At 37.5% G+C, this 12,523-nt stretch overlaps 1 protein-coding gene across 8 annotated transcripts in view; it reads left to right on the top strand.

Annotated features, from left to right (window-relative positions):
- The window catches only part of Dolk (Dolichol kinase), a 73,697-nt gene that overhangs the window by 16,417 nt on the left and 44,757 nt on the right, over window positions 1–12,523 (top strand). For all 8 annotated transcript variants that reach the window (XM_070086025.1, XM_070086020.1, XM_070086027.1 and 5 more), the window contains 2 exons: window positions 1,340–1,463; window positions 4,110–4,278. In XM_070086025.1, coding sequence (XP_069942126.1) covers window positions 1,340–1,463; window positions 4,110–4,278 — 293 coding nt within the window. The remainder of the gene's footprint in view (window positions 1–1,339; window positions 1,464–4,109; window positions 4,279–12,523) is intronic.

Here is a 12,523-nt window from a genome sequence, read left to right as displayed (position 1 = left end):
TCACTGGACCCCTGTCTCACAAAATAACTGTCCACAGTCCTCTGTTTCTGGTGCCTCTTTAACATTTCCCTAAAATGGGACATGGTTCTGCCACTGAACTGGTTCCAGGAGTTTTCTGTACCAGATCAGCATGCAACTTCCTTGCCTTTTCACAAATAATCATCTCTGAAACACTATCACCTGCCATCTCTTTATCCTTGATCCACACCAGCAACAACTTCTCAACCTCTTCAACTATTTGTGGTCTGTTTTTGGTTAGCATATTAACACCTTTTGCAGCATCAGCTTCCTTGATTTGTTTTTTCTTTGCCAGGATAGAACCAATGGTCGATTTGTTTTTACCATACATCCTGGCAAGCTCAGCAAGTCTCACCACTCTCATACTTCTGTATTATTTCCTTCTTCACATATATGGTGTTTCTCACTTTCTTTACCACAGGGGTACCACTAGCAAGTTTCTTTGGGCCCATGGTAGCATATTTCACAATCCCACAAGCACTAAACACAATGAAATAATCGTAAAATGTTTGAATGAGAGTGCAGGTTAGTGTTCACTCAAGCATTAACAAAGCCAGACTGGCTCATGGCGCCTGCGCGGGGACGCAGACAGAGTGGGCTGGCGGACAGGTCCGGTACCCGGCAGTCTGAAAATTGGGGTGCGTTCGATAATAGGGGCAAAGTTGGTTTGAAAAAAGGGTTCTATTTTTGAAACGTTTGATAAGTGATATGTTCGAAATTTGAGGTTCCACTGTAATACTAGTGAAATAGCTAAGAATTTGGTCGACTGGAGTAATATAATTGGCCTAAAATGGGAGTCAAAGTCTGCAAAATCGCTGATGTGTAAATGTCGCTGACACATCAAAATTCGCGAGAGCATAATTTCATCAATTTTCCATTAAATTTCGTACTTTTTCTTTTATTACCTTCAGAAAAAGATTCTCTACCATTTCATAAGAAAAAATAAAAAAAAATTTTTTGGAAAATTCTTGGACACTGGTGTGCACTTTGAAATTTGGCCTTTGGACCCTGAAAGGGTTAAAATGACAAAAATTGTGTTATCATAAAAGAGAATTGGTTTAAGTTCCTGTGAAGCATTTGGAAGGTCATTGATGTAGATTAGGAATAGCAAAATGCCAAGAATCCTACCTTGTGTGAAGGTGAAATATATTTTAAGTCTAACATTATAAGATTTTTCCTTATTTACACCTGTATTTCAATGGTGTATGGTACAAGTTTAATTAATTTGTTTATTAAATTATTGCCTAAATGTAACAGGCACTGTACTGGCAATGATTTGACACTTCCATTTCACATGTAAATTTCTGTTCTATTCTGACAGAAGTGGCACATCCCCTGGATTATGGTTAGTAATGCTGGTACCTTTGGCATGTAGCCCAGGTCTCAACACAGCATACATCAGTTGCTCTCCAACTCCTCGACTTTTGGCATTTTTAGCACTTCAGGTAATTGCTGGTGCAGTTTGTATTGTGCATGATAAATGATAAAGTTTATTTCTAAAAAGTATAGTTTACATGTGCTTCAGAAAAAATGACAAAATAATTTGCTATATTGTTTGTGGAGGTTGTTGCAAGTGTTAGTCAAATGTATTTATTTTTTATTTATTTATTTATGTCTTTGCAAATAGTACATTGAGATTTTGTATTTATAATAATGGGTTGCAATGCAAAGAGAGCCTCTATTATGCCTAGGCATTCTTGGCATGTAAATGCAACTACTAATGTAAATTTCACTATTACTGGATGGGAGATGCATTAAACTGAAGGCTGTTGAAAGCATAGCCAACACATAACAAAAAAGTATCTAAAACAGTTAGCATCCTCTCAAAGATACATTACTATGTACCACAAACATAACTACTTACACTATACCACTCACTGATCTACCCCTACTTCACCTATGCTATTTGTGTCTGGGGTTCCACAACAGCAAATCACCTAAAGCCAATAATAACCCAACAAAAATCTGCAGTGTAAGTGATCACACAGTCCACTGCTAGACAACACCCCCCTCCCCCCACTCTTCAAAGACCTAAACCTACTCACTATACAAAACATTCACTTGTATTACTGTGCAGCCTACATTTACAGAACAATAAATTCTAATATATATCCCGACCTGAATTGCTTTCTTGACAGTTGCAACAGGACCTTTAGACATAATACTAGGCACAAAAATCTCTATGACATTCCCAGTGTCTGTCTAAATCTCTTCAAAAATTCAGTGTACATGAAAGGGCCCAAAATCTGGAAAACTCAGCCAATAATCTCCAGAACCTTTGACTCAGCCAGCATTTTCAAAATATATAAATAAATATATAAATAAATGAGTTTTTTTTTTTTTCCGAAAAATTTCCGACCCTTAGAACAAGTTTAGGAGAGGGCCTGCCGACCCTGAAGGGGTTAAGAAGCATATTTCCATCATACATTGCCCAAGTTTCAATAAGATAGTCCAACAAACAACTGAGATCAAATTCCTTAGATCAAGAGCAAGAGCCCCTCACCAGCGTCAAGGAACCTCCCTTGAAGCCCGCTCGAATTTGGGAATTTTACTCGTGTCTGGAAGCAAAAAATCAATCGAGCGACTGCTCATATCTGGAAAAACTTGCACGTGGATACACTCATAAGTAGAGGTTTCTCTGTACATGTATACTAACAAAATGTATATTTTTTTTTTTTAACACTTTGGCCATTTCCCACCAAGGCAGGATGACCCAAAAGAAAGAAAAACCCAAAAAGAAAGGAAAAACTTTCATTATCATAAAGGAAAAACTTTCATTATCATTCAACATATTCACCATCACTTATACATAATCACTGTCTTTGCAGAAGTGCCCTGATACAATAGTTTAGATAGTCACTCCAAACTGCCAATATCCCAAACCCCTCCTTTAAAGTGCAAGCATTGTACTTCCCATTTCCAGGACTCAAGTCCGACTAACCAGTTTCCTTGAATCCCTTCACACAATATTACCCTGCTCACAGTTCAACAGCTCGCCAGGTCCCGAAAACCATTCGTCTCCATTCACTCCTATCTAACATGCTCATTCATGTTTGCTGGAAATGTATATGTCATGAGTAAATCACAGGGGTGTGCTGGCATTATGCTCTGTTACAATCTTCCAAATAGTGTTGCAGGTCATCATCATGAAGAGTAGTTTTCTGAAGATGTGGTGTGAACATGGTATGTATGAGATTAATACATATTTAGTAGGTTCAGGGATTTAAGTTTGAGCTTAATGTGTTGCCTGTAGTTTGAGTTTGTGATGGTTCTGATAGATGCCTTTTGTTGTGGGATGATTGGTTTGAGGTGGATAGCTAGGCTTTGAAATATTCTTAACTAGGATGACAGGTATTAGGTTAAATTCGATCATATAAAATAAATACTAGGATGACAGGTATTAGGTTAAATTCGATCATATAAAATAAATACTAGGATGACAGGTATTAGGTTAAATTCGATCATATAAAATAAATACTAGGATGACAGGTATTAGGTTAAATTCGATCATATAAAATAAACACAGCCTCTAATGTTTTCACAAGTAGAGTATATTAGTTCTAGTTTATCTCTGCCTGAAATGTTGAGCTTAATTACTTATATTTCTGGTTGTACATATATGAGTACCCAGCATGTGAACACACACATGTAACTTTCAACACACCGGCCGTATCCCACCGAGGCGGGGTGGCCCAAAAGGAAAAACGAAAGTTTCTCCTTTTACATTTAGTAATATATACAGGAGAAGGGGTTACTAGCTCCTTGCTCCCGGCATTTTAGTCGCCTCTTACAACACGCATGGCTTACGGAGGAAGAATTCTGTTCCACTTCCCCATGGAGGTAAGAGGAAATAAACAAGAACAAGAACTAGAAAGAAAATAGAAGAAAACCCAAAGGGGTGTGTATATATATATGCTTGTACATGTATGTGTAGTGTGACCTAAGTGTAAGTAGAAGTAGCAAGACATACCTGAAATCTTGCATGACACACATGTAACCTCAGAGTATTATTGTATTTTCATATTTATTTATTATATTTTCTTCACTTCTAAGTTTTCACATCCTTGCAATTAATTTATAACGACACCCAGGTTGGAGTGTGTGGCATCCATTTGTACAAGCAAATGTGTGCCTCAGGCACTTACGATAACATGAGGAGTGAAGATAACAGAGAATCCCCCATTCTACTCAGGGTTCTTATCCATCCGTATACTCCAGCACTAGTCACAGCCATTTCTCTCTCCTTTCTTTCTGACATCCGTGAGTAGTTATTATTAAGGATTAAGGATTTTTATTTCTTTGCATAGTTTACAATGTGTAATTACAATTTTGATTTCCTAAGTACAAAGAAAGCCACTGTCATGTGGGGGCATTTCAGGCAGACTAAACCTAATGCTTAATGCTTAATTATTGGTGTAATGAATTCTCAGTAGCCTGAATTTATTATTTCTCACTAAGTACTTTAGTTTTTGGCAGTTTGTAGATATTGAGATTCTCATATCCAATAAAGTTTTAGCTCTGCCTACATCTTACCAACTTATAAATTTCCAAACTTGTGATCCCATTGATATCAATGTTTTGATTTACCCTTACCTTAGGATTCAAATTTTGGACTTAGACAATTATTAGCAGTTTGTTAGGTACCCAGCATGCCACATTCACGTAGTAACTGCTAGCCGACACTCACAATGCCAAGTTGCTGAGTGCTGAAGAAAATGAGGGTAAATGTTAATACTACTGGGCATGGAGTGTGTTTAATTTTTATAAAATGATAACTTATTTCTTTATAAAGTCATAACTCTTAACCCTTTCAGGGTCCGTGCCGTAATACTACAGCTTTGAGCTCAGGGTCCGTGCTGTAGTACTAAAGTATGAGCTCAGCTCAATCATACAAGCTGTAAGTGATAAATTTTGGCCTAGATATAAGATAATGGGTCTGTCCAGGGAGTGTGCTCCATATAAAAAAATCCTTCCCCATGCAGTGTATGATGGAAAAACAAAACTATGTCTGTGTGAATAGTTTAATATAGTGACTTTGTGGTGTATTTTCAGATGTTTTTATGGTTTTATTCTGTTTCTTGGTAATGTTTGATAAAGTGGAAGATACATTACAGAAATAGTGATGATTTTGATTGGTTTCAGGAATGGAAGTGCAGTGGAACCTCAGTACTTGAACTTAATTCATTCCAGAAGGCTGTTTGAGTGCCGATCTGTTAGAATACTGAACGAATTTTTCCCAACCAATTTTTTTTTTTTGTTGGCTGCTATCACTAATCTTTTTAGGCCCCTTGGTAACTGATTTATACAAATAATATAAAAAACACCAAAAAATGCAAAGAAACACGAAATAGTTTACAGCGAAGGTCTGGCAGGGCGTGTTTGTTTGATCAAGTGCTGAGCAAATGGTTGACCACCGAATTGTTTGAGTAGGGAGCTGTTCGAGTACCGAGGTTCCACTGTAGCTTGAAAGTAAGCTCAAAGTAGCAGAAATATTCAATTTTTATCATTATTCCAGAAGGCACTAATCACATCACTCCCATTTGGTCATCTAATTACATGTCTAATACATGTTCATGAATGCACTGACATTATTTATACAATTGCTACAATACTGCAGTAGCCTGCATAACAGTAAATCTTCTATTTTTTGTGTGAATAAAAATTCAAAATAGAAAGCAAGTGTAATATGTAGGAGAGGCCTGGGAACATAAATAATAATCAGAGGAAATGTTGTTTTAGTGCCAGGAATGTCTACATTGTTTATTGTGGATTCTTTTTTTGTAATTGGCATTTTTTAATTTTGTGTGAAATTGGCCAAATTATTGAATTCTGATCACTTTATTGGGTAGTTGAAATAGTTGAATGGTCGGTTTCTTATGCACAGTTGATAGAATGGAAGGCATACTAGCAAAATAGCTAAGAGTTTGGTTGACTTGAACAGTGGAATTGGCCTAAAATGGGACTTAAAGTGTGTGCAATCACTAGTGGGTAAATTGCTCTGAGACCACTAATTCTGTGCCTGTGTATTTTCATAAGTTTTCCATCAAATTTAGTACTTTTTTTTTATCAGATTTCGTACTTTTGGTGTCATTTCCTTTGGAAAAAGATTCTCTACCATTTTATGAGAAAGAATAATTTATTAGGGGGCAGGGAAATTTTTGGACCCTGAGAACAAATTTCAGATTGGGGGTCTGGACCCTGAAAGGGAATAATACTGGTAATTCTGCAGTAGCTCAAGTCATAACTCTTAATGATGTATCTAGAATTTTGCTCTTTTCCATTTGCCACTTTTAGCCCATGATATTAGCTTATGCAAATCTTTTGGAAGTTCAGTAGTACTGGGTATCTTTTTCTAAATTTATTGTTTTTTGTGTATGTTGGAAGCAGATTTACTCATGTCACTTTTTATTTCCTCATTAATGCCATTTATGAACAAGGAGCCCAAAACTAATCTTCATAGAATGCCACTTATGACTGGTCCCTTTTCTGATCTCACCCCACTTAAAGAACTCCAATATGGGCCTCTCTGCTTCCTATTAGTCAGCCATGCCTCAAGCCATGTGAGAACTTTTCCTCCAGTATCATGTGCTGTCACTTTCTTAAACAGGTTTTCTTTGTGGGACTTTATTAAAAGCCTTACTAAAATCCAAATGAACATTGTGTTTTCTTTATTCTACCTCAGGTGCTTTACTGAAGGACGTCAGTTAATTGTCAGGCAAAAACTACTCTTGTGAATCTGTGTTGAGACTCATAAATCCAATTATGCTCATCAAGGTGACTTTTTATTATGTCATCTTTTTTTTTTTTTTTTAACCCTTTCAGGGTTCAGAGGCCAAATTTCAAAGTGCACACCAGGGTCCAAGAATTTTCAAAAAAAATTTTTGTTATTTTTTCTTATGAAATGGTAGAGAATCTTTTTCTGAAGATAATAAAACAAAAAGTATGAAATTTGATGGAAAATTGATGAAATTATGCTCTCGCGAATTTTGATGTGTCAGCAATATTTACGAATTGGCGATTTTGACGACTTTGACTCCCATTTTAGGCCAATTACATTATTCCAGTCGACCAAATTCTTTGCTATTTCACTAGTATTATTTCTATTCTATCGGTTGAGCTCAATAAATCGCCCAGTCAACTGTTTCTACTACAAAATAAAGTGAATGGAAATTGGTAATTTGGCCAATTTAACACAAAGTTTAAAATATTCCAATATCAAAATAGGGTCCAGAATAAACAATGCAGGCATTCCTGGCACTAAACTAACATTTCCTCTGTTCATTAGTTATGTTTTCAGGCTTTACAAATGAATTCCATTTTGATTTTTTATTCACATAATGAATTTTTATTCAAACCAAAAAATAGAAGATTTACTGTTATGCAATATTGTAATAATTGTATAAATATCATCACCACATTTGTGAATGTATATTAGACCCATCAGCTGACATGTATTAGACATGTGAGGTCGTTTGTTTACTCTTGAACATCGACAAAAATTTAACATTTCCGTTACTTTGAGCTCAGTTTCAAGCCATTTTCAGTGCTAAAACCAATCAAAATCATTTCTATTTCTGTAATATATCTTCCATTCTGTCAAATGAGACCAAGAAATCACAAATACAACTATAAAAAACATACGAAAAAACACTGCAAATTTGCTGTTTTAATAAAAAATCACTGTCTCAGTTTTTTCTCTCATTATACACTGTGTGCTGCAGGATTTGTTTTATGTGGTGCACACATACCACATAGATGTATTCTCTCATATCTAGGCCCAAATTTACCACTCACAGCTTATCAGAGTGAGCTGAGCTCATGGCGTAGATCTACGGTTTGGACCCTGAACGTAAAGCCATAGATCTACGGCATGGACCCTGAAAGGGTTAAAGAACTGACAGTATCCCACCGCGGCAGGGTGACTCTTGCTCTCGGCATTTTAGTTGCCTCTTATGACATTCATGGTGTACAGAGGAAGAATTCTGTTCCACTTCCCCATGGAGATAAGAGGAAATAAACAAAAACAAGAACTGTTAAGAAAATAGAAGAAAACCCAGAGGGGTGTGTATATATGTGCTTGTACATTCATGTGTAGTAGGACCTAAGTGTCAGTAGAGGTAGCAAGATGTATCTGAAATCTTGCATGTCTATGAGACAAGAAAAAGACACTAGCAATCCTACCATCATGTAAAACAATTGCAGATTTCTGTTTTACACTCACTTGGCAGGACATTAGTATGTACCTCCCTCGTTGGTTGCTGTCTACCAATCTACTACCTAATTATGTCAGCTCTTATTGATTTTAATATTTTGCCTATTATGGAGGTCAGGTTATTTGGTAATTTGATGGTATGGAGGCCTGGTCAAGGAATGATCCACAGGGGTGTTGACCCTCGGAATGACCTCCAGATTAGGTAGGTAGACTTGTCTCTTGATTTGAAGATTCATATTACATAAACTGTGTTCTACATCTCCAGCACAACACCTGGATATAGACACTGGTAGCAAACAGTCCTTTTAATACAATGTTTTGTCCAAGGCTGGGCCATATCAAGTTTAAAGGAGTGGGCAAGTACAGTGACTTATAAGGCAAACAGGTACCACGAGGTCAGGCAGGTCATATACGAAGTCATGAAATTGCGAGATTAAGTACAGACGATGTGAGGTTAGGTATTGACGAGTGTAAGGATGGGGATAAGATGATAAGTTTATTATGTATATTATAGGTAGTAGGTTGGTAGACAGCAACCACCCAGGGAGGTACTACCGTCCTGCCAAGTGAGTGTAAAACGAAAGCCTGTAATTGTTTTACATGATGGTAGGATTGCTGGTGTCTTTTGTCTGTCTCATAAATATGCAAGATTACAGGTACGTCTTGCTACTTCTACTTACACTTAGGTCACACTACACATACATGTACACGTTTATTTATACACACTCATCTGAGTTTTCTTTGATTTTATCTTAATAGTTCTTGGTCTTGTTACTTTTCCTTTTATATCCATGGGGAAGTGGAATAAGAATCTTTCCTCCGTAAGCCATGCGTGTTGTAAAAGTCAACTAAAATGCCGGGAACAATGGGCTAGTAACCCCTTTTCCTGTAAAGATTACTAAAAAGAATAAGAAGAAGAAAATTGTCAAAATGGGAAGTCTGAATGTGCGTGGATGTTGTGCAAATGATAAGAAAGAGATGATTGTGGATGTTATGAATGAGAAGAAACTGGATGTCCTGGCTTTAAGTGAAACAAAGCTGAAGGGGGTGGGAGAGTTTCAATGGAGAGGAATAAATGGGATTAGGTCAGGGGTTTCAAATAGAGTTAGAGCTAAAGAAGGAGTAGCAATAATGTTGAAGGATAAGCTATGGCAGGAAAAGAGGGACTACAAATGCATAAATTCAAGGATTATGTGGAGTAAAATAAAGATTGGATGTGAAAAGTGGGTTATAATAAGCATGTATGCACCTGGAGAAGAGAGAAGTGTAGAGGAGAGAGAGAGATTTTGGGAAATGTTGAGTGAATGCGTGGGGAGTTTTGAATCAAGTGTGAGAGTAATGGTGGTTGGGGATTTCAATGCTAAAGTGGGTAAAAATGTTATGGAGGGAGTAGTAGGTAAATTTGGGGTGCCAGGGGTAAATGTAAATGGGGAGCCTTTAATTGAGCTATGTGTAGAAAGAGATTTGGTAATAAGTAATACATATTTTATGAAAAAGAGGATAAATAAATATACAAGGTATGATGTAGCATGTAATGAAAGTAGTTTATTAGATTATGTATTGGTGGATAAAAGGTTGATGGGTAGGCTCCAGGATGTACATGTTTATAGAGGGGCAACTGATATGTCAGATCATTATTTAGTTGTAGCTACAGTTAGAGTAAGAGGTAGATGGGAAAAGAGGAAGGTGGCAACAACAAGTAAGAGGGAGGTGAAAGTGTATAAACTAAGGGAGGAGGAAGTTCGGGCGAGATATAAGCGACTATTGGTAGAAAGGTGGGCTAGTGCAAAGATGAGTAGTGGGGGGGTTGAAGAGGGTTGGAATAGTTTTAAAAATGCAGTATTAGAATGTGGGGCAGAAGTTTGTGGTTATAGGAGGGTGGGGGCAGGAGGAAAGAGGAGTGATTGGTGGAATGATGAAGTAAAGGGTGTGATAAAAGAGAAAAAGGTAGCTTACGAGAGGTTTTTACAAAGCAGAAGTGTTATAAGAAGAGCAGAGTATATGGAGAGTAAAAGAAAGGTGAAGAGAGTGGTGAGAGAGTGCAAAAGGAGAGCAGATGAAAGAGTGGGAGAGGCACTGTCAAGAAATTTTAATGAAAATAAGAAAAAATTTTGGAGTGAGTTAAACAAGTTAAGAAAGCCTAGGGAAAGTATGAATTTGTCCATTAAAAACAGAGTAGGGGAGTTAGTAGATGGAGAGAGGGAGGTATTAGGTAGATGGCGAGAATATTTTGAGGAACTTTTAAATGTTGAGGAAGAAAGGGAGGCGGTAATTTCATGCACTGGCCAGGGAGGTATACCATCTTTTAGGAGTGAAGAAGAGCAGAATGTAAGTGTGGTGGAGGTACGTGAGGCATTACGTAGAATGAAAGGGGGTAAAGCAGCTGGAACTGATGGGATCATGACAGAAATGTTAAAAGCAGGGGGGGATATAGTGTTGGAGTGGTTGGTACTTTTGTTTAATAAATGTATGAAAGAGGGGAAGGTACCTAGGGATTGGCGGAGAGCATGTATAGTCCCTTTATATAAAGGGAAAGGGGACAAAAGAGATTGTAAAAATTATAGAGGAATAAGTTTACTGAGTATACCAGGAAAAGTATACGGTAGAGTTATAATTGAAAGAATTAGAGGTAAGACAGAATGTAGAATTGCGGATGAGCAAGGAGGCTTCAGAGTGGGTAGGGGATGTGTAGATCAAGTGTTTACATTGAAGCATATATGTGAACAGTATTTGGATAAAGGTAGGGAAGTTTTTATTGCATTTATGGATTTAGAAAAGGCATATGATAGAGTGGATAGAGGAGCAATGTGGCAGATGTTGCAAGTTTATGGAATAGGTGGTAAGTTACTAAATGCTGTAAAGAGCTTTTATGAGGATAGTGAGGCTCAGGTTAGGGTGTGTAGAAGAGAGGGAGAATACTTCCCGGTAAAAGTAGGTCTTAGACAGGGATGTGTAATGTCACCATGGTTGTTTAATATATTTATAGATGGGGTTGTAAAAGAAGTAAATGCTAGGGTGTTCGGGAGAGGGGTGGGATTAAATTATGGGGAATCAAATTCAAAATGGGAATTGACACAGTTACTTTTTGCAGATGATACTGTGCTTATGGGAGATTCTAAAGAAAAATTGCAAAGGTTAGTGGATGAGTTTGAGAATGTGTGTAAAGGTAGAAAGTTGAAAGTGAACATAGAAAAGAGTAAGGTGATGAGGGTATCAAATGATTTAGATAAAGAAAAATTGGATATCAAATTGGGGAGGAGGAGTATGGAAGAAGTGAATGTTTTCAGATACTTGGGAGTTGACGTGTCGGCGGATGGATTTATGAAGGATGAGGTTAATCATAGAATTGATGAGGGAAAAAAGGTGAGTGGTGCGTTGAGGTATATGTGGAGTCAAAAAACGTTATCTATGGAGGCAAAGAAGGGAATGTATGAAAGTATAGTAGTACCAACACTCTTGTATGGATGTGAAGCTTGGGTGGTAAATGCAGCAGCGAGGAGACGGTTGGAGGCAGTGGAGATGTCCTGTCTAAGGGCAATGTGTGGTGTAAATATTATGCAGAAAATTCGGAGTGTGGAAATTAGGAGAAGGTGTGGAGTTAATAAAAGCATTAGTCAGAGGGCAGAAGAGGGGTTGTTGAGGTGGTTTGGTCATTTAGAGAGAATGGATCAAAGTAGAATGACATGGAAAGCATATAAATCTATAGGGGAAGGAAAGAGGGGTAGGGGTCGTCCTCGAAAGGGTTGGAAAGAGGGGGTAAAGGAGGTTTTGTGGGCGAGGGGCTTGGACTTCCAGCAAGCGTGCATGAGCGTGTTAGATAGGAGTGAATGGAGACGAATGATACTTGGGACATGACGATCTGTTGGAGTGTGAGCAGGGTAATATTTAGTGAAGGGATTCAGGGAAACCGGTTATTTTCATATAGTCGGACTTGAGTCCTGGAAATGGGAAGTACAATGCCTGCACTTTAAAGGAGGGGTTTGGGATATTGGCAGTTTGGAGGGATATATTGTGTATCTTTATATGTATATGCTTCTAAACTGTTGTATTCTGAGCACCTTTGCAAAAGCAGTGATAATGTGTGCATGTGGTGAAAGTGTTGAATGATGATGAAAGTATTTTCTTTTTGGGGATTTTCTTTCTTTTTTTTGGGTCACCCTGCCTCGGTGGGAGACGACCGACTTGTTGAAAAAAAAAAAAAAATGAATAATGGACAATGTGGTAAATAGGCCCAGTCAACATATATATTTCAGTTTTGCTTAGTGGTATTTGTGAGGTAGATCACTACTGCTT

The sequence above is a fragment of the Cherax quadricarinatus genome, chromosome 18, assembly GCF_038502225.1.
Source record: "Cherax quadricarinatus isolate ZL_2023a chromosome 18, ASM3850222v1, whole genome shotgun sequence".
In the NCBI taxonomy this organism is placed as follows: Eukaryota; Metazoa; Arthropoda; class Malacostraca; order Decapoda; family Parastacidae; genus Cherax; species Cherax quadricarinatus.
This window is presented reverse-complemented; position numbering and strand designations above follow the sequence as displayed.